This window comes from Gossypium raimondii, chromosome 3 (assembly GCF_025698545.1).
Source record: "Gossypium raimondii isolate GPD5lz chromosome 3, ASM2569854v1, whole genome shotgun sequence".
Lineage (NCBI taxonomy): Eukaryota > Viridiplantae > Streptophyta > Magnoliopsida > Malvales > Malvaceae > Gossypium > Gossypium raimondii.
This window is the reverse complement of record NC_068567.1, coordinates 60987301-61013000: the sequence shown is the minus strand read 5'-3', so window position 1 is coordinate 61013000 and position 25700 is coordinate 60987301. Positions and strand designations below refer to the sequence as shown.

Sequence of the window (25700 nt, the reverse complement as noted above, 5' to 3'; positions counted from 1 at the left end):
ATCATCATCAGCATTCCGATTTTGTCTCCCACGAACAATAAGACCCTTTCTCTGAGAGTCAGTTTTAACCACAAGATGCTTCATCTTATTATACGAGGTTAAAGAATCATAAACCTCATCAACTGTGAGAGACTCACGGCTATATAAAATAGTATCTCTAAAGGTTGAATAAGACGGGGGAAACGAACAAAGTAGAATCAACACTAGATCTTCATTATCATACTGAACCTCAATGGCCTTCAAATTTGAGAGAATTTCTTTAAACACTGTCAAGTATTCGTGTACAGACGTACCTTCCTCCAAACGATGAGCATAAAGACGCTGCTTCATATGCAGCTTACTAGTTAGAGTTTTCGACATACATATTTGTTCCAACCTCTTCCATAATCCAGCGGCTGTCTTCTCCTTCATCACATCCTACAAAATTTAGTTAGACAAATGTAGATGTAACTGTGTTAACGCCTTTCGATCCTTGCTCTTCTCTTCCTCCGTTAATGTTAAAGGCATATTATCTACCCCTAGCAGGGCTTCCTCTAAGCTAGAGGTGTTCATGGTAGGCGGCCCTACTGACGACCACCCGAAATATGAGAGGGTTTGGGTAAAATATAGGCCGAAATATGGGCTTGGGCAAAAAACGAGGCTGATTAAAAAGTGCCAAGCCTCGGGCACCACTTTTTGGCGGGCCATTTCATTAGAATAATAAATATTTTTATTTTTATTTTTATTTTAAAATTTTAAAATACTTTTAAAATACTTTTTTAATTTTTTAATTTTAAATTTTTTAATTTTTTAAAATACTTTTTTAATTTTAAAATATTTTAAAATACTTTTTAATTTTATTTTAATTTTAAAATAATTTTTGGTATTTATTTAAAAAAGCAGGCGGGTAGACTTCTTATGAATTTTTTCTTGGTAGGGCACTGGCAAAATTCTAGGACCATATTTGGTAGGGCCAAAATTTTTTCGGGCGGCCAGCTTACCATGAACACCTCTACTCTAAGCCCATCTGTGCAAGAACTGCCTGCATCTTTATCTGCCACAACGCGAATTTAGTGTTGTGATCCAACAGCGAAATTTCATACTTCAAAGACGCCATTACCGTAATTGAGATGAACAACCCAGAAGCTCTGATACCAGTTTGTAAAAATTGAATATCGATAATGACAATATATCACAAAGAAAAGAGAAATAAAAATAAAGAACACACAGATTTTACGTGGAAACCCTTTCAAGAAAAAACCACGAGCAGAGGAGAAGAAAATTCACTATGTCAAATTCGAATTTTTTTACAAGAAGAGTAGACTATGTCTATTTATAGGCTTGTAAAACCTTATTCTAATAGGAGTGAAACTCCTTATTCTAATCAATATCAAATAGATGGAGTTTAATAAAATTTAAAAAACCTTATTCTAAAATAAAATAAAAGAAGTATAATTCTATATGGATTTTACTTTTATTTTAGTTTACCACTGTATTTTATTTAAATAAGGATTTGGGTCACTTAATTCTAATATATATTATGTAATTTAAAACACATTAAAATAATATGGCGAGCTTAAGATGGACTTGGTTTAGTCTTTTGCAAATATGGACGGGTTTGGACAAAATTGTAGGCATTGATTTCAGGTCGAGTCGGGCTTTGACAAACATAAAGTAAGTTAATATCATGTCTAGGCCCGACTTGAACCAACCTAACTCGACCCATGAACACCTTTAATGCTGGTCTATTAGTATGGTCCAACTTTTATGTTTTTTCTATTGTGATTCGTGATGAAAATGGTTCCTTTGTAAAAGGCTACATAAAAAATGAATAAAATAAGTCGATTGAGTCTTAGTTCGAATGGCATGGACATTGTTGCCAATGTAGGATGATGTGGGTTTGAGTGTGCTAAAGCACATTATCCTCCTATTTATGGGTTGAGAAGGGACTATGGATAGTTCTAAGCATCGTATCAAAAAGAGTAGATATGAGCATAACCTATAATGAGATTATTCGGAAAAAAAAACTAATAAAACAAAATAGTTTAGGTTTAGTTGGATTTGTTGCTATTATAATAATTAGTAAGACGTGTTTAAGTGTGCTTAAAACGTATTTTTACTCCAATTAAGACATAAATTCAAACGCATTTAAACGCGTTTTTTAAATTTAAAAGTTGTGAAAGGATCATGATAGAAATAGGTAGTATATCAAATTCGCACACGATGGGACAACTATATAACATAAGCAATATTGTTAGTTATGTTAGGACGTTTCCTTACCCCAAAACCCTTTTTTCCTTTGACATTATAAACATCGTTCTTTCAACTGGATTGATAAGATATCGATTTGGAGAGAGACATCAAATCGATTTACTTAAAAATTAATTCAGATTAGTTGAACTGGACTAAAAAAAGGTTGAACTAAATTTTTATTTTTTAATAAATTATTTAATCAAACTAGACAAACTAACGAATCAGTGGCTTGCCTAGTTTGACCACCAATCTAATTCTAAGAACCTTCATTATAAGTTATATTTTGGTAGTGTAAAAGAAAACTTGTTTGGTAGTGAGTTGTTATATTTATTTATTGTAACAAGTATTGTGCAATACATAAGAAAAAAACAACAATTTTTATACTATTTAGGTTTATTCTACATTTACAGGGCTTTGCTCGAAGATAAATCCACTATAAAACAATAGTGTAAACAATTATTTAACCCCAACCAATCACTAACTATTCAAGTCTCGTTCTTGTACATTTAGAATGAATTCACTCTCCCAACTTACCCTTCAATTTAAAGTTTTTAACTATGACACTCGAAGGTATAATGTGTTTTACCATTGCATCCAACAAATCAATTTGTTTAAATATATATAATTAATTTTAATTTTATGATATAAAATAAATATTTTGTATAAAAAGTATTTAAAAAAACACCATATAAAAGTTATTGATTTTTTATTTACTTGAAAATTATTTTTTAATATTTATGAAAATGACTTTAAATTTTGTTAAATCATATTCAAAAACTATAAACAAAGCTGGTTCTATCATAGTCTAAACTCCAAAAAAAAAAATGAAGAAACCGAGAATCGAATCGAATTATAATACACGATTCAAAGATCAAAAAATACGTGATTGAACTAAACCAATACTACTCCTAACCATTATTGGCCTTGAGCTCTTCAATGCAATCGCATTGCAAAAATAAGAATTTTATTTAAAATTTGGGATAGAATTGATATTTTTTCTTAAAATTAACGACAATAACTATAATACGGGAGAGTTTTTCATAACTAGATTGACGGTTGAACCAGTAAGGTCACCGGTTCGATTAAATAAATCATTAAAAATTCATAATAAAAATTTTAAATCCGATTCAACCAGTTCAGCCTCTCAGTTCAACTAGTTTTTCCCCTGACTCAACTGGTTCGTATCGATTCTCAAGTCATTCGATTCAATGCCCTTCTCCGAGCTGATATCCTGATCAGTTCCTAAACTAACCGATTCGACCATCTGAATTGGTCCAGTTCAAACAACCTTGAATAAGGGAAAGGAAGGGTTAGGTTTGGGTTGAGATCATGCATGGTATTAAAAGCATGCACGGTTGTTTAAGCCTTATTCGGTTAGAAATATAAGATTCAAAACTTGCACAAAGTTATCTATATTTATAAAAAATTAACTCAAACCTATTTAGGTCTCTCCATATTTTTTAAAAAATTATTTAAATAAATTATGTTTATTTAATATTTCTTAATTTTCTATATATACATTTCTTTATCCATCATTATATATGTTTTATTTTATTAAATTTCCAAATATAAATAGCTTAACATAATTTTAATAGTACATAAAAGAAAAAAAATCATATTCAACATTAGAAATTTCAAAACAGGATAAGCTTAAGTTTATTAAAACTCAATTTGGTCCACATTTTAAATAAGTTTAACATTTTTTTTTGTCTAAACTCATTTTTGGGGATTTATATCTTTACCCGAAGCCTTTTCTAAAATCAGGTAAACATTTAGACTTCAATGAATAATCAACTTGACCTTTTAATTAAAAGTGATCATAAACTGAGTTGAACCAGATCAGTACCCAATTAAAAAAAATCAAATTCGATCTCAACTTGTTCAAATTGCTCTGTTCGAAAAAAAAATTTATTGTTTTTGAACAATAAAATGGATTAATCCAAATCAACTTAAAGTTGAAAAACATAAACCCAAACTTAGCCTAAAGCAAGACGAACCAACCATGTTGAGTGGACTGCTTAACCCATGAAAACCTCGAAATAAGCCTATATATATAAAATGGGTGGGTAGGAGAGTTCATATTTTGGTTAAAATCGAATTAACCAACTAAATCAATCTAATTCGGTTAATCAATCGGTGGTTAAATTTAGTTTGGTCGGAGGTCGGTTAATGAACTTTTGAAATTTCAATTATAAGTTAAATCGGTTCGAAATCGAGTAATTAACAGAATTAACCGAAATAAATAATATATATTATATATAGTATTTTTTATATTAGTAATATATTTTTTGAACATTATTTTTACTTTACTTTAAATAAATAATATATTTTTTTTGAACTATTATTTTTTATATGTTTTATACTTATTTTAACCAAAAGACAAAAACATATAAATTTGATTAATTTGATTAATGAAATATTCCGGTTCGATTAATGTATTTAAAAAAAAATAGATTCGATTAATAGTTAAAAACTTTTACATTCCAAATAATTCGATTCGATTAATAACCGAACTGACCGTTTAAATACCACTATATGTGGGCCCTTCAAGTCGAATAAGCTAGACCCAATAAAGCATCCCAAATCAAATATTAAAATCCCTTTTAATTAAATAATAGATGTCCTAATCGAATACTTAATAAATCTTCAATCTTATCCACAAACAAAATAAAAAAATGGCATGGTTGTTTTGTAATTTGGGAATTTTATAAATAAGAACCCTAATTGCTATTACTATAATTTTAAAATTAAATCACTGTACGGAATGGAGAATAAACTAATAATAAATTTTATATACCAAAATTGAACAAAATTTGATGTCTTTTCTCTTAGCAGTTGGCTTTTACAAGTGCAACAATATTTTATTTTGCTTTTATGGTTTTTTATCCCACATTTCCCTTTCATTTGGATAAGATGCAGATTTGCAAAATTATTCTTGCCAACTATGTATGTGGTTGTTTAACCTAATATTCCACTAAAAGTATTATGGAAGTTTTTATATTAAAATATAGATTGTATTTTGTTTTTAATATTCAAAAAACGAGTAAATTAGTCATTATATGTTAGATTAAAAAATAAACTGGCCTTTTTGTTAAAAAAAATCATCTATTTCTACTGTTAAAAATTGGTACATGTATAAGGTGCACATGGTACGCCATGTCTAGCTATTTGGTTATTTTGTCAGCCATACTAGTTTTTACTAGTAGAAATGGATGAATATTTTAATTGAATGGACCACTTTGTTCATTTTTAAATAAAGGGACAAAATGCAATCTAGCTCTTAATATAGGGACCTCCATGGCACTTTCATCAAAATTCAATTTTTTTGGTAAATGGGTTTGTTTAATGAATGTTTACTTATTTTTCAAAGGGTTAGTTTTATCATATTCTTCAAATTATGGTTTAAAATTTAAATTAATCCCTTCCTTAAATTATGATTTAATTATGTTTTTATTAATTTAACGTCAACTTGGGTATTAAATGTCAATTCGATTTTGATATACTAAAAAAGCAGAACAACGTCACTAATATTAAAGAGGGTTTTTTTTAACACGTCATATTCAATACGTCTATGTGATAGATATAAACATGTTTACAAATTAATCCACATTAAATATGCCTACATCAAATTCGAACTAACTTTTAATGCTCAAGTCGATAGAAAGATATGATTGATATAATATTTGTACTTTTAGAATTCAATTAAAACATTTTAAAAATCAAGGACTAATATAGAAAGTAGACAACAACCTAGGAATGTAAGAAAGTGTTTTTATTAGTATGTTATAATTCTTAAATTCATAATTTTTTTAACAACCTCGTAGATTTTGATTATATTTACTATTTTTTTACACAATGCCTAGAACTATCTATAGTCCCTCTCAACTCATAAATAGGAAGATAATACGTTTTAACGCACTTGAACATCCTACATTGACAACAATATTCGTGTCAATCGAAATAATACTCAATCAGCTTAAATTCAAAACTTATAATTTAAAAATTATACGTAATTAGTATGTTATATTATTAAATTCAACAAATATATATATATACACATATAACACAATTTTTAATAAACATTGTTATTTATTTTTGGGATAATTGAATTATCCAAAAAAAAAAAAGAGAGGGCAAAATCCGACCTTTAGGTGTTTCAAAAGGCCATATTTATCTACTTGAAGCAATCATTTTCTTGCTCTTTCCCAACTCCCAAATAATATTAGATCATTTATTTTAAATATATAAATATTTTAAATACAACATAAAAAAAAGGGCTAAAGTCATCAGAAGTCCTTAAATTATAGGTTAAATTTCAAGTTGATTCTTAAACTTCAATACAATATATTTGAACTTTTTAATTGAAGTATCTTTTTTTTTTTAATTACAAAAACAAGGCAAAGCCCAAACAGCAAACGCGACTAGTGTGACTCGAACTCAGGTCAAAACCTAGACCAGTGAACACCTTTAATCATCAGGCCATCACATGGAGTTCAATTGAAGTACCATTTTAACCATGCTATTTGTAAGTTAAGCCATCAACTTTGGTATTAAATATTAGTTTAGGTATGTTCGGATTCTTTTTTTAAACACGTATGAATCAATAAATATTTATAAACACATAACCGAAATTTAATATCAAAACTGACAGTTAGATTGGTGAAATTACCTTATCGAAACGATATTTTAAAATAAAATTTTAATTGAAATATTTTGAGGTTTAAAGCTAAACTTAAAATTTAAGCCATAATTTAGGAGCACTTGGTGCAATTAAACCAAAGTAATATGAACATTGATATAAATACATGAATAATTTAAATTTCATATAATAAAATTAGAGTTCGATTTTGTGTAATTTTATATATGAAAATTTGATTGATTAATTTTAGTATATTACCGTTTTATATTTATATATTGCATACACAAATAATTATTTTATTAAATATTAAAATAAATTAGTATATTTATTTTCTTAAATGTATGCAGTTGAATTAAAATCGAAGTTTCGTGTGTACAATTACACCAAACCTAAGTTCATATACCAAATTGCATAATTGACCAAAGTTCATATATAATTATGAAATTTACCCAATAAAATACAAAAGTACTCACACCTAATTGTTTATAAATAAAGGCATCTTAGAGGTCAGCTGATAGAAGAGAAAAGATAAAAAGGGGAAAAAAAGAAGAAAGAAAAGATTAAAGAGCTTTGCAAAAATGGTGCTTCAAAAATTGGAGATGTGCGTTGAATTGATGAAACTAGCCGTAGAGTTCGTCGTGGTTGTGGCCGAAGCAGTCGGAATAGTCATTCATCAAAACCACTCGCCGCCAGTAATGACGGCTAGCCGGTCCTTCGCTACTCCGGTTCCCTTAGTCGGGTTTCTTCCTTGATGATCAGTTTCAATTTTCTGAATTTTTCTTCTTTTTTCCTTTTCATTAGAGAAAATGATCGGTTTGAATCCTCTTCAAATTTTTGCTGTTGTTGCTTTACTAGCTACGTTTGGGAATTTGAATGTGTAAATTTAGGTTAATCATGTATTTTAAGGACTGGAGAAGTCTATTTTCTATTTGAATTTCTTTAACTTTCAACAATTTTTTTTTGGATTTTTGCTTCATTATATGAGAATTTTGAATTTTGATTAGGTATTCTTTTTATCAATGAAGATATATTTTTAAATTTCTTTTGTAATTTTAAAGTTTCTATTTGTATAATTTAATTAAATATATATTTTATTTAATATTAATTTCCTATACAACCCTTTTTAATTTTTTATTTTGGAATTACCATAGCTCAAATCAAACTTTCAAATTTTATATAAGAGAATAATACATTTCAACCACTTAAATTCACGTTCTTTTGTATTAACAGTAAATTTACGTTCTCTTATATTGACAACAATACTCATACCGCAATCATCATTTAAATCGATGACCACTAAAGTTTCATCGTTTGGCTTTTTTTTTAATTTTTCAAAATTTTGATTTTCTAAAATAGATAAAAAAAATTTATTAGTCTAGTTTTAATTTTTAGGGTAAACTATCAAAATAGTCACTTTTGTTTGGCTCAGGTTACATTTTAGTCACCTATGTTTGAAATGTTACGTTTTAGTCATTTATGTTATCACGTTGTAACATTTTAGTCACTGAGCCGTTAGTTTTTATTAACGGTGTAACGGTAAACTGATGTAGCACGTTAAATCATCATTTCAAAAAAAAATTCTAGGTTAATTTATACAATCGATCCCCATATTTTTTTTGTTTGGAGCAATTTAATTTTTTTCTTTTATGTTTTTTTAAACTTTATTTCTTTTCCTTTCTCTTATGCTTCTCCCTTTGTTTTCCTCTCTTCTCCATTTCTTTCAACGTAGTTTTTCTATGTTTTATTTTTTTGACCAATTTAATTTTTTCGAGTGAGGCGAGCTTGTAGACTAGTTACAAATGGAAAATATAGAAAAACTATGTTAAAAGAAATGAAGAATGGAAGAAAATAGATGGAGAAGCATAAGAGAATGGAAAAAAAAGTTAGAAGAACATATATAAAAGAAAATTTTTAAATCGTTGAAAATAAAAAAAATATAGGGACCAATTGTAGAATTTAACCTAAAATTTTCATTTGAAATGATGATTTAACATGCCACATCAACTTACTATTACACCATTGTCGACAATTAACGACTCAGTGACTAAAATGTTACAACACGATAACGTAAGTGACTAAAACATAACGTTTCAAACATAAGTAACTAAAATGCAACCTAAGGCAAACAAAAATAACTATTTTAATAGTTTACCCTAATTTTTAATGGAGTTTAATATTGTTTTTAATAGTCTAAATTCTTTTATTATTAATACTTTTAAATTTTAGTTATTTTATTTTTAAATTTTTAAATTTAAATTATTGTTAACATAATTTTTTAAAAATTGATTTATTATAACTTCATTTTCTTATTTTAAACTATCATATGGGTGAATCTAATTGAAAATTTTAGTTGGAATTTATTATTAGATTTACATTTTAAAATTTTAAAATAAAAATAAATTCTTAAAAATAAAAATAAAAAATTAATTTTTAAATATGAAAAATATAACGACTTCGAGCACATTTTAATTGGAAAAATATAATAGATGGAAAATGAAATTGAAGATAAGTGTGGGAAAAAAGATGCAGACAGATTTAACGTCTTCCACTTCTTCATCAACATTATTGCTTGTAAAGTTGAATTGCCCGTTATGGTTGCTTATGGCCGGGCCGGGTCGGGCTAAGAAAACGGTAAGATTGAGTCCCACCCGTTTGGGTTCATCTAAATGATTCTTTTTATTATTAAAATAATAAAATATTTTTATTTAAATTTAATTATAAATATATAAAATTATTAATTATATTTTTTTGTATTTTGTTATTATTTCTTAAAATGGGTTGGAATTGATCCGAAATTAAAAAAAGGCTTAAACCTCAATTCGGGCCTCGAATTATATATGTTTTTCAATTTTAGTACCTGAATTTTTTTTGTTTTAATTTAGTATTTAAATTATAATCCGTTACCCAAATCGGCCCACGACGTTAAAAAAGAAAATCAAGACCGCCATGTGACCATGTAGCTAAGAAAATAACATTATAATGAATCAAAATTTAACAAAATAAATTTAATAGTATTAATAATTAGACTTAAATTTTGAAATTTGAAAAGTAAAATGACTCAATTCTTAAAAATAAAAAGTATATAGACTAAAGTTTAAATTTATAAAGAGTACAAGGATTTATGGAATATTTTAACAGAAAAACTGTCTTATGTCAAGTGAAAAAGTTAGACATGTATCAAACTAGGGATAAATATAAATTTTATCTAATGAGCAATATCATAAATCAATTTTAATTTTTGGGATTTTATACATGAAATTTTATTTTGATTTAATTTTCACAAATCAACGATAATACATTAACATCATTTTACGTTGATATATTATATATACAAACAATTATATTAAGGATAAACTACATTATTAGTCATTAAGCTATGAGTAAGTTTTCGTTTTTGTCACTTAACTAAAAAAAATTTATAATTTAGTCATTGAACTATTTAAAAGTTTTCATGTAAGTCACTGTTTTATGGCTTTCCTTGTTTGCATTGCTTGCACCACTCTAAAGCTCTATTTCTCATTCTCTTTTACAGTTTAGTTTTTTCATGAAATAGCTTTAAACGTTATGAACCTACGAAAAAAATTCAAACAATTTTTTTCTCCGACCTCCGACATTGACCATCAAATCGACTTGGATCCGAGATATGTTCTTTTACTCGTCAATGGGTATTAATCCATCATACCGATTGTCGAATCATCGCTTGGAGCTCGCAAGCGAAACTTAGTTTTAAATAAACTTAAGAGCCTAGTGACTTAAATAAAAACTTTTGAATCATTCATTGACTTAAATGAAAATTTTCTAATAGTTCAATGACCAATTTGTAACTTTTTTAGTCAAGTGACCAAAACGAAAGCTTACCCATAGTTTAGTGACAAATGGTGTAGTTTACCTTATTAATAAAAATAAATGTGTGTATTCATTTAATTAAATATGTACAATTAAATTAAAATTATATATATAATTACACCAAATTAAAATTCATGTATAAATTTGATATTTATCTTTTTAATAATCCAATTCATTTGGGATATAATCGGCATAGCGAGAAAAAAAGAAGGAAAAACCCTAAAGTATAATCCTCTTGGGGATTTTTTTCAATGTATCTATCGGAACGAGCTCAGCAACTAATCATCCGCATTCTGTATGCTCATTAATGGGTAGATGTTGGCTACAAGTCCAATTGGGGATTGTTTTTATATAGTTATAGATAGGGGTGTTCAAACGGTTAATCGTACCGAACTAGTATTAACCAAACTTTTTAATCTTTTAACCATTAATCAAACTAATTTTTTTTTAAAAAATTTAATCTAACTGGAATATTTTGGTTAATTCGGCCGATTAATCAAATTAACGAAATTATATATATATATATATATATATATATATATTTTTAGTTAAAACCAGTATAAAACATAGAAAAAATAAATTGATAATGCTCGTTTGATCGAATTATCCGAATTAACTAAATTAAAACTACATATAATTTGTATTATTAATTATTAAGTTCAGTTAATTCAATTAATTATCCAATTTTGAACCAAATTAATCTATAACCAAATCTCTAAAATATCATTAACTAATTTCCGACTGAATTAGATTGATTAACTATCGATTAATCGAATAGATGGGTTTAGTCGATTAATTCGGTTTAACCGAAATTTCATCACCTATAGATATGAAATAAGGCAGTCTAAGGTCCGGTATGGCTGCTTGATGATCCCAAAGTCTATGGTGAAAAAACCTAAGAAGAAATGAAGAAAAAAAGGAGAAAAAAATCTTAGAAACTCCCATTCCAAATGAATTTCACTTAATCTTTATCCCAAATCATGAAACTTGTCGGATTAGCGTTAATTTACACAGCGTTGACGCTCGCACTCCTCGTTGCTTTCACCGTCTTAATATGCATCAGAGCTAACAAAAAGAAGGCGAAATCCAGCGACGGAAAAGTGACGACGATCACGACGACGCCGATTTCGTTGCTGGAAGTTAAGGTCACGCTTCCGTTTAAAGTAATATTTGGTGAAATTAAGGTTGCCGAGAAGTTTGATCCACCGGAAATAGCTCAAATCCCTAAAACAAGGCTCGGCGAAGGTACTTTAGGGACGTTGTTTAAGGTTGTTCTCCAATGCGGTTCGATCATAACGATTCGGAAGATTCGAGAAGGGCTGATTATGAATGCCAGTGGTCTGGAGTTGTGGATCAATTTCTTTGGCGGGATGAAGAACGATTGGTTGTTGCCGATACTTTTTAGCTTTTGGTACGGCGGCGAAGCTTTTATTTTGTACGAGTATTTGATCTTGGGAAGCTTGGAGGAGCTTTTACATGGTAAACTATGATTCTACGTAGTCATCATCATCTCTTTGAGTGATGGCTTTTTTACATCAAATCACTGATTTTGAATGGTCTGAATCTATTAAATTATTATGATTTTAAATAGTTTGTTCAAAAATAAGTTCAATACTTTTGTTTTGATTGATAAAATCGATCAATAGTTAGATCTAATTCTAACAAAACTGAATATTGAGGATCTATTTAAAATTTCAAAAATTTAAGGCTCTTATTAAAATTTTACCATTCCAAGTAATGTTTTGAATGTATAAATATATTTAGTAAATAATCATAGTTACATGTTTGTATACTGTTGTGTGAAATTATATTTTAGATTTTATTTTAAATGTAAAATATTATTTTTTCACTTCTAAAATCGTTAATATAAAATATGATGATTTATTTTGTCTTTTAAATCTATGAAAAAAAGTGATTTTAGCATTCCATTTAATTTTTAATTTTTTTTAATTTTGAAATTTTCGTTATTTATCAAATCATCTCAAAATAAATAAAAATTTTAATATTTATGAATTTTACTGATGTGGCATACACACAAGGTGTCACGTGAATGCCTTGTCAGCAATTAAATAATTTTTTTAAATTTTAAAAATATGTTTTGGAGTTTAAATTAACATTTTTCTATCAATTTTAAATGAGTAGGCAGTGAAGGAGTTCAGTTCACTCCACTGAACTGGGAAATAAGGAAAAAAATAGCACTATATGCAGCCCAAGCGGTGGCATTAATCCACAGCCGAGTAACCAAAAATGGCGAACCACTCATTTGCGGTGTGATCAAAGCTTCTAACATCCTAATCCGAGTAGATTTCTCCGCGTGCCTATCTAGCTACGAAACACCGTACTTAGTCCCTCTTGAAATGATCGTCAAACGAAACCCAGGTCGAGTTGCGCCGGAGCTAAAGTACCATTATCAGAAAACATTCACACAAAAATCCGACGTTTACAGCTTTGGGATTTTGTTGTTAGAGCTAATCACGGGGCAAAGGCCTTCGATGACGAACTTGAGCGCTTACTTGCGTGAGAAGAAAATAAAGGGAGCAGCATTAGACAATTTATGCGATACGAAGATGGGGAGTGAAGTGAATGAAAGCATGGTGGAGATGATTGAAATTGCTTGGAGTTGCTTGTCTTGTAAGCCAAGAGATAGGCCATCCATGGATGATGTCGTTCACAGGATCCAAGTATCGTAAGTTAGTCAGTACCATATCGGCAGCTGGACGCATTGTTCTTTTTAAAACTGGTACGTATTAATCTTGATTTGTTTTAATGTATTATTTTAAATTTATTGATATTTTGCAACACCCTTTACTCGAGTAAACATTTAACACTGAACATGTATTTACGATTTTAAATACTTTTAAATTGGACTTTTAAAAATAAATTTAAGGCCTTATTACACCTTTAAAAACATAATTAGATTATTAATAAAGATTAATCACATATAAAATTTGTTTTTGAGTCTCATTTAATTCAAATAAAACTTTTCAGTTGTAAACCTGTATGTCTCGAGACATAACCATGACACCATAGAAGTGTAGCTTCAAAATGGCTTGTCTCGAGACACACGAGTATAAGTCTTGAGGCAAAGGGGCTTATGTCTTGAGACATGACTCAGTTATGATAGATTTTTAGTTTCGAAGTTTTTATGTCTCAAGACACAGTTCACATGTCTCGAGACTTAGGACAAGGCAACTTCGAAACTGAACTTCTACAGTGTCATGACTATGTCTTGAGCCCAATAAGCTTTTGTCTTGAGACATATGGACCCATAGTTGAAAATTTTCATTTGAATTAAATGAGTCCCAAAATAAATTTTATATGATATTAAACTTTATTAATAGTCTAATTATGTTTCTAAGGAATAATAACACCTTGAAATCATTGTTAAAAGTCCAATTTTAAAAATACTTGAAATCATCAATAATTGTTCAGTGTTAAATATAACATTCGTTGCTCGAGTTTACTTGAGTAAAAGGTGTTACATATTTTTTGAAAAATTATTTAGTGTATATATATAATAATCACATATATTAAACAAACTGGGCTGAAATGAAGTTTAAGTTTTTAAGATTTTGTTTTTTTCCCCCTTTATTTGTTGTATAAGTTTCTCTTTTTTTTAATATTTTGCGTTTAGCTTACTTTTTGTCTCACGCTACATTATCGCTACAGTATCTAATCTCACCACCACCGCTAACCGCAAATAAATGCACCGCCCATCCAAACTCACCCTAAATCTATTAAGAATTTGAAATTTAAAGTTGATTTTAGTAATTATATATTTTAACATTATCTATGCACCAATCGATGTACAGTGTTCTGTTTGATGCAATCAGAATAAGGAGGAAGGGACTGATGTGATTGGTACAAGCTGGAGTTTTTAATTGATGCGAAATTAACTATATTTACGGTAAGTAGTTGGTGTTTTTTCTCTGATAGAAGACAAATTATGTTCTAAGGATACATTATCATGTATCTAAATGTTATAAAAAAATAAAATGAAGAAGTAAAGTAAAAAAAATGGTGAAACTTTTTTTTGTTTGTTTTTCATCCTTGATGAATAAACAGTTTGTTGATTGTTTAAAACATTCTCAAATTATGAGATAAATTTTAATAAAATTTCTATATTTAAAATGTTTTAATTAAATTTTTGAAGTGTTAGTATTATATCATTCAAGTCTTTTGTCTAACATATTTATTAGTTTTAACATTAAATATTACTTCAAATATGACGTTGTTATACCCCCATATATAGCATGACACATGGCAATACATGAGGCAACTTGTAGACGACCTGCTAGAGGCAATCCCTTCCAACCCTCTGCTAGGGCCTATTCGTAGTGACCCTTCGCTTAGGATGATCCATAGGTGACTTCCTATGCATTTTGTCCAAATCAGCTTAGAAATAGTCCGTTACGCACCTTCCATGGGGACTACTTGTTGTGCACCCTCCATAGGTACCACTGAGGCATGACAACCTTGTACAGATTCAGGCATGAAAATGTTAGAGGAAGACACATAGTACACTATATGACGACAACTGACCTGTAACAACCCTATCATCTAGCCAAGTGCACACAACCTTGTAAGACACTACATGGTCAACTATGTTGCACTACAAGACAATGGGTGACCCTTTTATATAAGCCTGAGTGCACGAGGAACCAAGGATTGGCTCCCTCACCCTTGAAAACCTTAGCTTTCTCCTTCTCTTTCTTCTCCTCCTTCTCCCTTCATTAGTTTCTTATCTCTAGCTCTCAACTTGTTTGTTATAGATGAACAAATAATTTGAATCAATTTAATTAAAAATAATATTTTAAAATTATTAAAAAATTTATTAAATCAAATGATAAAGGACCATGTTAGGCATTTATTGTTTTTGGTCAAATTATGGTTATGGTCCTCTACTATGTTTAAATTTAAGGTTTAATATCTATACTTTAATTTGACATGGTCTTTAATCTGACATGGTTTGGTTTACGTACTTTTATAGTTGACACCCTTAATTGTACCGATTAAAATGTTGAGGCAAATTTCTTCTTAAAAATACACATTCCAACTTATCATGTCAAAATAGATTGTGTGTGTCTGTTAGGAGTTTTAAGAAAAAACAACGTCTATCATTTTAATTGAAACAATTAAGAATGTTAATTGTTTGGGTTGACTACTAATTTCATTGTAAAAGTATATGACCAAATTATGTAAAACTAAAATATAAAAATTAAATTCCAAATGTGAGCATAGTAAATGAATCAAAGCTGAAATTAGACAATTAAAGTATAATAATTAAAAAAGGGTTAAATCACTTTTTGGGTCTAAACTTGGTAATTATTTCCATATTGGAACTTGAACTTTTTTTTATCCAAGTTAGTCCATGAACTTAACAATTGTTTCTACATTAGGGCCTAAACTTTTTTTTATCTAACCTAGTCCTTGAACTTAGCAATTGTGCTCACATTGAGGCTTGAGCTTTTTTAGTCCAAGTTAGGCCTAGATAGTTACTTGAAAACCCTAAAATCCCAGCCCAAATGTGGAAACAATTGCCAAGTTTATGCTCAAATATGGGAACAATTGTCAAATTTAAGAACTAACTTGAATAAAAAAAGTTTAAGCTCCAATGTCGGAGTAATTGCTTAGTTTAGGCCCCAACAAATACCAAGTTCATGGTCTAACTTGAACCAAAACAAATTTTAAGCCCTGATGTGAGAATTATTGTCAAGTTTAGACCCCAAATAATGATTTAACCAAAAAGAAAAAAAAGAAAAGAAAGGAGTTGGATGAGTCACGTGTTTAATAAAGAGAAGCCCTTAAGGTATTCACTTTATACGTACTAGTATAGTTTCTAATTCACATTTCGTGTTAGGCTAATTATTTGTTTGGGTAAAATTATAGAGTAAAAATTTAAAAGTAAAAATATTTTTAAAGTCTCTATACACTTCGTACATCTAAATTTTATTTTTTTTTATTTTTCGAGATTTGAAATTTAAAGTCAAATTTTATCACTGTTAAATTTTATCTGTTAAATTTTGTAACACCCCTTACCCGTATCTAACACCGGAATAGGGTACGAGGCATTACCAAAACACATACACTTGTAAACGTATTTAACCGAGTTATAAAATTTCATCTAAATTAAAACTTTCAAAATAATTAACATGCTTTTATAACTTTTCACAATATATCCTCAAAATATTATAATCATAATAATTAGGGCCTACGAGACCCGATACATACTCATGCAATTCAATGTTTCATTTCCATTTCATTCAATTCGCAACTTCTCATACTCACAATTTAAATCAATTCACTAGCAATTTCCATTTAATTCACATACAATTCAATGACATTAAGTTCAACACTAATACGTATTTACCATTTAACTCAACGTTTATCGATTATACCATTCAATAACACATTTATGAAATTCTCAATTTTGCAATGAAAATATCACTTTAGCTTAAATAACAACATCCTCCTGGTATAAATACACTACCACTTATCCATTTACTTTAATTCATTTGAGCCCATTTGTCACTTACCATCCTTAATTAAATTAGGGAACGGTTACGGAAAATTGGGTACTTCACTTTGACTCTGTCATAGTATAACTATAGTCTTACGTATGATCACTTATCACTTGTCCCTGATCAAATAAGTGTAGCTAAGGCTACCACTTATCACTTTGTCACTTGATTAGATAAGTGTAGCTAAGGCTACCACTTATCACTTTGTCACTTGATCAGATAAGTGTAGCTAAAGTTAACACTTATCACTTTGTCACTTGATCAGATAAATGTAGCTAAAGCTACCACTTATCACTTTATCTCTTGATCAGAAGTACTCAAATCCGGCGTTCCGCTTAATTTGATCATTTGTTCGATTTTCGCATTTTTATTTTACTCTCATTTCAACACTAAATACATTTCATCATACATTATATAATTCATGAAATTAACATTTAACCATTAAATTTCAGCCATATGAATTTACTATTTCATTATCTTTCCACACTTGTTTCTATGCACATCACACAAGATATAAACATATCATTCAACCATATTTGCAAGCTAGTGTATTTAAATATAACTCTTTTTGGAACTAACCACACGATAAACCATTTCAATGCATAACTTATAAATTTAACTTGGCATAATCTAGCCACTACTTGGCCAAAGCCTAAGCATATACACCAAATATGTTAGCCAAATACACATATAACATAAGCATTATAAGCATGGATGAGCACAACATTTATTCATGTATCAGGCTTACCAACATGTGTTAATTCATAAACCATTCATGACATTATTTCATGCCAAATCATATAACGAATATACCATACACACATACTATGAAACTTTATTTTCACACATGAGCTTAAACAATGACCAATAATGCACAAATATAAGCATCATTTCTATTTCATCGTTTATCAATTATAATCAAACATATGACCAATTATACACAAATCATTCATATATTTCCCAATTTTCCTCCTCCTCCTCTCCATTCCACATCCTTAATGTGTATAACACACTTAAACAACATTAGCTATAATTTCACTATTCACTCACATGTATATTCAAAGCTGTTTATCCGAGTCAGAGTCACTAAATTATTTTTATCTGGAGATACAGAGCTCCAAATTAAGATCCGTTAATTTTCCCTGAAACTAGACTTACATACCTTCTTACCATAAAATTTTCAGAATTTTTGGTTTATCCAAATAGTACAGTTTATTCTTTAAAGTTTCCCCTATTTCGATGTCTGACAGTTCCGACCACTCTTCACTAAAAATGAATTATCTAATTGTACAGAATTTGGATGATGTTTCTGTTTATTTCCTTTGAAAATAGACTCATTAAGGATTCTAAACATATAAATTATAACTCATAATTATTTTTATTAAATTTTTTATGATTTTCCAAAGTCAGAATAGGGGAACCCCAAATCATTCTAACATTGTCTCACAAAATTTATTATATCTCATGATTTACAATTCCATTTCTTACACCGTTTCTTCTATGAGAAACTAGACTCAGTAAGCTTTAATTTCATATTTTATTCACCCTCTAATTCAATTCGCATAATTTTTGGTGATTTTTCAAAGTTATACTACTGCTGCTGTCCAAAACTGCTTTAATGCAAAATGTTGATTTCCATTTTGCCCCAAATTTCACAGTTTATACAATTCGGTCCTTTCTCAATTAACCCCTAAATTAATCTAATTTTCTCAATTAATACTTCACCTAGACATTATAAGTTGTTTCACAACTATTGAAATTCAGAATTTTCACATATAACTCTATCTTCAAACTTACTATTAGGTTCCAAACATTCACTTTCTATTCAATTCTTTCAATAAAATCAGCATATGAACAATTTAAAGCTCTAATTCCATGCTAAATCATCATATACTTCCAGCACATATTCATAGCAACTTTCAACTTCTTTCATAAAATCAAAAACTAATGAATTCAACAAGTGGGCCTAGTTGTAAAAGTCACAAAAACACCAAAATTTCAAGAAATAATCAAGAATTGAACTTACCTGCAGTAAAAATAGGAATAACCAGCTTAAGGAAACCCTTCTATGGTGTTTTTGCTGATGAGAATGCAGAAAAATAAAGAGAAATCTAGATAATTTCACTTTGGTCCTAACTTTATTAAGTAAATTTTGTAATATTCCAATTTTGCCCTTAATTCTCCTTACTTTGTTGCTGATTTTCATGCCTTTGCCGTCCAGCCCAAATAGACATTGGGTCTATTTGCCTTTGAAGCCCTCTTCCTTTTATCATTTAAGCTATTTAATCATTTCCCATAATTTTGCATTTGTTACAATTTAGTCCTTTTTGTTCAATTAATTATCGAAACTTTAAAATTTCTTAACGAAACTTTAATACTAACTTTTTAACACTCCATAAATATTTATAAAAATACTTATGGCTCAATTTAAAATCTCTGAGGTCTCGATACCCTGTTTTTTTATTCTAATTATTTTAATATTTATTTCTAGTGCACTATTCACTATTTCAAAAATTTTCCTAACTTCACATTTAACTTATACTCACTAAATTAATAATATTTTCTACTCATTTGTCGAATTTAGTGATCTCGAATCATCGTTCCGACACCTCTGAAAATTCAGGCCATTACATTTTTTTTCCTCGTCGGATTTATCGTCCAAAAACCACTGTTCCATCTAGACCCAAAATCGAGCTGTTACAAATTCACTGGCGTGACATTTGAAATTAAAAAAAATGCTAATATGAAAATTTTCATAATTTCATAATTTTTTTTTTTGAAATAATGTTCTTAAAGAAATGACTACAACATTTCAACCGAATTAGTTAACACTAATAACTATTTTTACTAACTAAAGAAATTATAAAAATGGATTACCAAACTATGTAAAAGAAATTGTATAGATTAATTTCTAAATTTTAACATACACCAAAACTAAAATTTAATTATTATTTTATAATCTAAAAATAGAAAACAAATCCAAATACTAAGAAATCAAGTGTTAATTTTTAAAACTGTTTGGGCTAGAATATATTTTATTTGTAAAAATAGAAAATATAAAACAACATTTAGTACTTGAATTTGGTAATTATTTTTGGTCTTAGAATATTTTTTGTCCATATTAGTCTCGAAACATGATAACTTTTTCCACTTTAATCTTTGAACTTGGGTTTTGTTTAAAAGCGATGATGTGATACTTTAAGATTGAATTATTTTATGACATGAATTTTTTAAAGAATTTTTTAAAGAATTTATATAAAATATTTGAAAAGATAAAAGAAAAATATAAAGAGATTATAATTTTTTTTTTAAAGAATGAAGTGATGACATGCATGCACATAGGTCCGAATGAGGGACGAATATCGAATGAGACAAGTGGAGTGCCTTTGGCTATTAATTTGCCACGATAGATGGTACTTATTCGTCATAAATGCATGCAAATATAATGGAATCAAACACCAATTACTAGACCTGTCCATGGGCCGGGCCGGGCCCAAGAAAAAATTTTGGCCCGACTCTTAGGCCCGGCCCGAAATATGGGCCTAAAATTTTACCTAGGCCTGGCCCGGGAAAAAATAATAAGCCCAAGCCCGGTCCAGACCGGCCTGATTTTTAATAAACACAAAAAAATTTTAAAATAAAAAAATATTTTTAAAGTATTTTAAAATTAAAAAATAAAAATAAAAAAGATATTTTTACCCGAACCCTCCCATATTTCGGGCGGGCCGTCGGGCCGGGCCGGGCCGGGCCGCCCGGCCCATGGACAGGTCTACCAATTACTAAGCCTAGTTTGAAAAATGAGTCAAAATATAATTTTTAAAAATAAGTTTGGATAAAAAATAGTGTTCGTTCTTTAAATAAGTTGAATTTTGAGTAGGATTTTTTTTTATTTGGGCCCGATCCAATCTGAATTAGCTGTTTTATTACTATTTTATTATTATTTCGTTATTATATTGCTACTATTTTATTGTTATTCATTTGTATTTTATATACCTCTTATTTTATTGTTAATTTTGTTACTATTCTAGAGGCGTTTGCTTGTTAAGTTACAACTATCTTAATGTTATTTAAGTATAAAGACTTTTTTAATTTATTTTTAATTTGTTAGAAAACATTTATTTTAATATTTTTAGTGCATTTGATGTTTTATATTTTCTAAATCTGTTTTTGTATAAAAAATAATCTATAAAAAATTAATACGGTCTGATCAAGTCGAGCTCAGACTTAGTATTTTTAATCTGGGACGAACTTAGGTAGAATTTTAAGCACCTTTTCAAGCCAAATTAGATCCAAACCTAAAAAATAGAACTAAAATTTTACATCGACCCATGTATTTGTTCATCAAAACAAAATAACAAGCACCAAAAGTTTGACTCCCTACGCCTAGCTACAACTAATCAAAGACTTCTTTAATTTTCTTTTTCCAAAATCTTTAAAAATTATTCCAACCAAATTAGGTTTATAGTTGGTATGATGAAAGAAAATTACAAAATAAAATAAAATAAATGTATATTGATATTATTTTATTATGTAAATTGAATTGGACTGATCGATTAGATTAAAATTAATTGATATATTAATTTAAATAAAAAATTTAAATTAATCTTTCAGTGAATAGTTCAGAATAAATAAAAATTTGAAAATTATATATTTAATTATTATTGAATTGACCGTCGAATTGAAAGTTGGTGGTTTAATCAATTTAATTATTAATCCAATTATTAAAACACTAATCATTGTTATAGTGGTAAATGACTTACATTGCTTATCTCTTTATTGACATCAAATTTCTAGTCCAAACCCAGATAATCCCTTCCCTGCCATGACATCATTGTCATATTAATATTGTTTCTTGGTTAGTTGAGCCAATAACTATGGCATTAAGGATTTACCTAAAACATACGACATATTAAAAATTCTGATTGGACCGATAATTTAATGCTTAGAATAATCATAATTACTTTTCAATTTATAAATCAGAGGATAATATATTTTAATGTACTTGAATTTATATTTTTTAAGTTGACGTCAATTTCAATACTAATCAAGTTAAGACACAATCCATAAATTGAATAATAGTTTTAAAGATGTTTGGTGGGATAGGTTTTTTTGTTAGGTAAATAGAAATAAATGAAAAAAAGAGAGAGTATGTGTATGCATATCTATATATATATATATATATATACGAGTCTTTTTCTTTAATTTTGAGAGGTTAATTTAGTATCTTCTTCTAAAATGGCTTCAAGCAGTAACCCAGAAATTGCCCGTGTATTCTTCCCTTCATATCCCATGTTCCAACTTTACAAAGACGGACGCGCCGAGAGACTCCGGCAAATTGTAACGGTCCCACCGTCCGACGATCCCAAAACCGGCGTTCGGTCTAAAGACGCACTGGTGCCTCCCCTGTCGTCAGCTCGTATTTTCCTCCCCAAAACCTCAGACCCCACCGCCAAACTCCCGCTCCTCATCTACATCCACGGCGGCGCGTTTTGCATCGAGTCCCCTTTCTCCCCCACTTACCACAACTACCTCACTTCCCTCGTCGCCAAAGCCAACGTAATAGCCGTTTCCGTACAGTACAGGAAAGCTCCGGAGCACAACCTCCCCGCCGCGTACGACGACGCTTGGGATGCAATCAACTGGATCGCTTCCCACATTGAAAGGAACGGTCCCGAGCCATGGCTCAACGAAAACGCCGACTTCGATAAAGTGTTCTTAGCGGGCGACAGCGCCGGAGCCAACATCGCTCACAACATGATAATGAAATCCGCCGGAGACGACCAAATCCGACTCAAATTCTCCGGGTTGCTTTTGATGAACCCGTTTTTCATGAACGACGAGCCTGATGAACTTATATCGTTCATTTTCCCTTCAAGCAAAGGTCCCAATGACCCGAGGTTGAACCCGGCTTGTATCGCCAGTAAAGAGCTGGCTGCTGGTCTGGTCTGCAAAAGGATACTGATCTGTGTTGCAGAGAAGGATTTTCTAAGAGAAAGGGGTGTGAGTTACTATGAAACGGTGAAGAAAAGTGGGTGGAATGGGGTTATAGAAATGGTGGAGATTGAAGGGGAAGTGCATGTTTTTTATTTGTTTAAACCAGATTGTGAGAAAGCTGCTGAGTTGATGGATCGAGTTTCTTCATTTCTGAATCTTTGAAGCTTTGAAACTTGAAATTCCCCAAGGATCAAATTGTAAAATGGCCAACTTTTAGAGCCTGCATTGTTGAAATAAAAGCGCCATTAGCAGGATTTCTTTTTTGTGTGTTTTAATTATTGGCTAAATCCTGCTATTAGTCTTTATACTTGTGAAAGTTGTGGATTTGGTCCATTACTTTAATTTGATCAATTTTAGTCATTCTACTTTTCAAATTTTAAAATTTTAGTCCTAACCAAATAGTAGCAATTAAACCCATTTGATTAAATTCAATTACCAGTATTGTACCATGCATATAAATATAGATTTAGTCCATATTTTCTAATTAGATATTATATGGAATAGATAGGTTTTTCGAGTTTTGTCTATTTTAGAGCAACATGTTTAAGGGGTAATGCACTTTTTAGGAATTGAACCTGAAATTTTTTTTCTATAGAGAGATTTGAATTTTTTTTGTCCAATTTAATCTTTGAACTTCGCAATTGTTTCGACATTGAGATTTGAATTAAGTAATTATTCTCGCATTGTGACTTGACTTTTGTTCCCCGACTCTTTTTAAGGATATATCACAATATTAGGGGCTAATTTGAACAAAAAAAAGTTGAGGTCCCAATGTGGTGAGGCATTAACTTAGACAAAAAAAATAAAGTTTAAGTCTGATGTGAGAATAGTTACCAAGTTCAAATCCAAAACAATGCATTAACCCAAATGTTAAAATATTTAATTTATTTTAGAAGTGCTGATGAGACGAGTCAAGACTCGATTTCTTAAAAAAAATTAGACCCGAGCTTGATCCGATGAGTTCAAATGATTCAAACCTGCCTAAAGCTGGCCTAATTAATCAAACTGGAGGGGTCAATGGGGAATACCTTTAGTACCTCTAGTTTGGCCTCATTTTGCCTAAATTTTTTGAATTTAATGGTATGTTTAGTTTAACAAAATGAAACGAAAATTTAAAGGATGAAATTGAAAAAATTACGAAATTCATATACATCGCCAAATGAAAAAGAGCCCTCTCTAGCCATAGGCATACATAAGCATAATTTCAACTTTTCTTTGCTGTCACTGCCACATGTGGTCCTCCCAATAACTAAAAAAAAAAAGGAAAATGTGGTAAGTCTATATATTTTTCGTAAATTTATAATTTAGTTCTTATATTTGTATTTTTAAAAAATTAGTATCTTTACTTTTCAGATTTTAAATTTTAGATTCAATTGTTAACATTATTAATATTATTTGTTAAATTTAAGTTCATTACAACGTCATTTTTTAGGTACATTGCTACTAAGTGAGTATTTTATTTATTTTAAAATGTTAAATCAATAAATTTAATAAAAATTAACTGCTTAATAATTAGATCTAAATTTTAAATTTGTGAAGAGTATAGGAATCTATAGTACATTTCAATCAAAGTAAAGAGCTCTCTAACCACGTGTCAAGCATGGTATGAATCACGTGAACAATCCGTCATCTTATGTGACGGTTTTCTTCTCCAATTTTAAAAAGGTAAATCACGCCCAAAATTAATAAACTATTAATAAATTTATTTTTGGTCAATTAATTTTAAAAAGTTATAAAATGATTATTATAAAATTCGAAAGCTTTTATTTAATCCATTAAACTATTCGAAAGTTTTTTATTTAGTTCAATGGGCTATTAAGTTCTTTTTAATTTAAGCTAGCGAACTCCAAGTGACGATTTAATGATCGTTATGGTGGATTAGTATTAAACCTGATCATAGGTGAGGCCACTCGGCCAAGTATTAAAGTGGGAGTGCTTAGGCAAAAATGTAGGGGGAAAATGGGCTTGGACAAAAAAAATAAGGCCCATTTTCTAAACAGATCGGACATCAGGTAAGAATTTTTTGGCTCGAGGCCGGCTCGAATCTGCCTAATTTTTTTTTTTTTGCTATTTGCTACTGTTTTGTTGCTATCTTGGCTGCCATTTTACTATTACATTGTTACTATTTTGTTGTTATTGTTTAGATATTGCATAACTCTTGTTTTATTATTAATTTTGCTACTATTTTGAAGGTATTTGCTTGCTAAGTAACAATTATCTTAGTGTTATTTAAGTATAATTTTTAATGTATTTTCAATTATTGAGAAATATTTATTTTAATATTTTTAGTGTATTTGATGTATTATATTTTTTAAAATTGTTTTTATATAAAAAATATAAAAATTTAATACGGGCGGTTCGGGTCAATCTAGGCTCGAGTTGCATTTTTATCTGGGTCAGACTTGGGCAAAATTTTAGGCACATTTTTTTGGTTGGGCCCGGGCCTAGAAAATGGGCCTAAAATTTTG

At 29.4% G+C, this 25700-nt stretch overlaps 2 protein-coding genes across 2 annotated transcripts; both read left to right on the top strand.

Annotated features, from left to right (window-relative positions):
* Nucleotides 1-11591: 11591 nt before the first annotated feature.
* On the top strand, nt 11592-14756 carry LOC105795265 (probable inactive receptor kinase At2g26730). The gene is made up of 3 exons (XM_052627808.1): nt 11592-12196; nt 12860-13457; nt 14530-14756. The coding sequence occupies exons 1-2, from the start codon at nt 11698-11700 to the stop codon at nt 13405-13407; spliced, it is 1047 nt and encodes a 348-aa protein (XP_052483768.1). The 5' UTR covers nt 11592-11697; the 3' UTR covers nt 13408-13457; nt 14530-14756.
* Nucleotides 14757-22430: 7674 nt separating this feature from the next.
* LOC105795264 (probable carboxylesterase 12) lies at nt 22431-23614 on the top strand. Its single transcript, XM_012624809.2, has one exon. It carries the CDS (start codon nt 22474-22476, stop codon nt 23392-23394), a length of 921 nt encoding a protein of 306 aa, XP_012480263.1. The 5' UTR covers nt 22431-22473; the 3' UTR covers nt 23395-23614.
* Nucleotides 23615-25700: the final 2086 nt, after the last annotated feature.

Coding starts and splice junctions, on each gene's coding strand:
- LOC105795265 (XM_052627808.1), top strand. CDS start 11,698: ATGAAACTTGTCGGATTAGCGTTAATTTACACAGCGTTGACGCTCGCA. Junction 12,197..12,859: donor CTTGGAGGAGCTTTTACATG/GTAAACTATGAT, acceptor TTAAATGAGTAG/GCAGTGAAGGAGTTCAGTTC.
- LOC105795264 (XM_012624809.2), top strand. CDS start 22,474: ATGGCTTCAAGCAGTAACCCAGAAATTGCCCGTGTATTCTTCCCTTCA.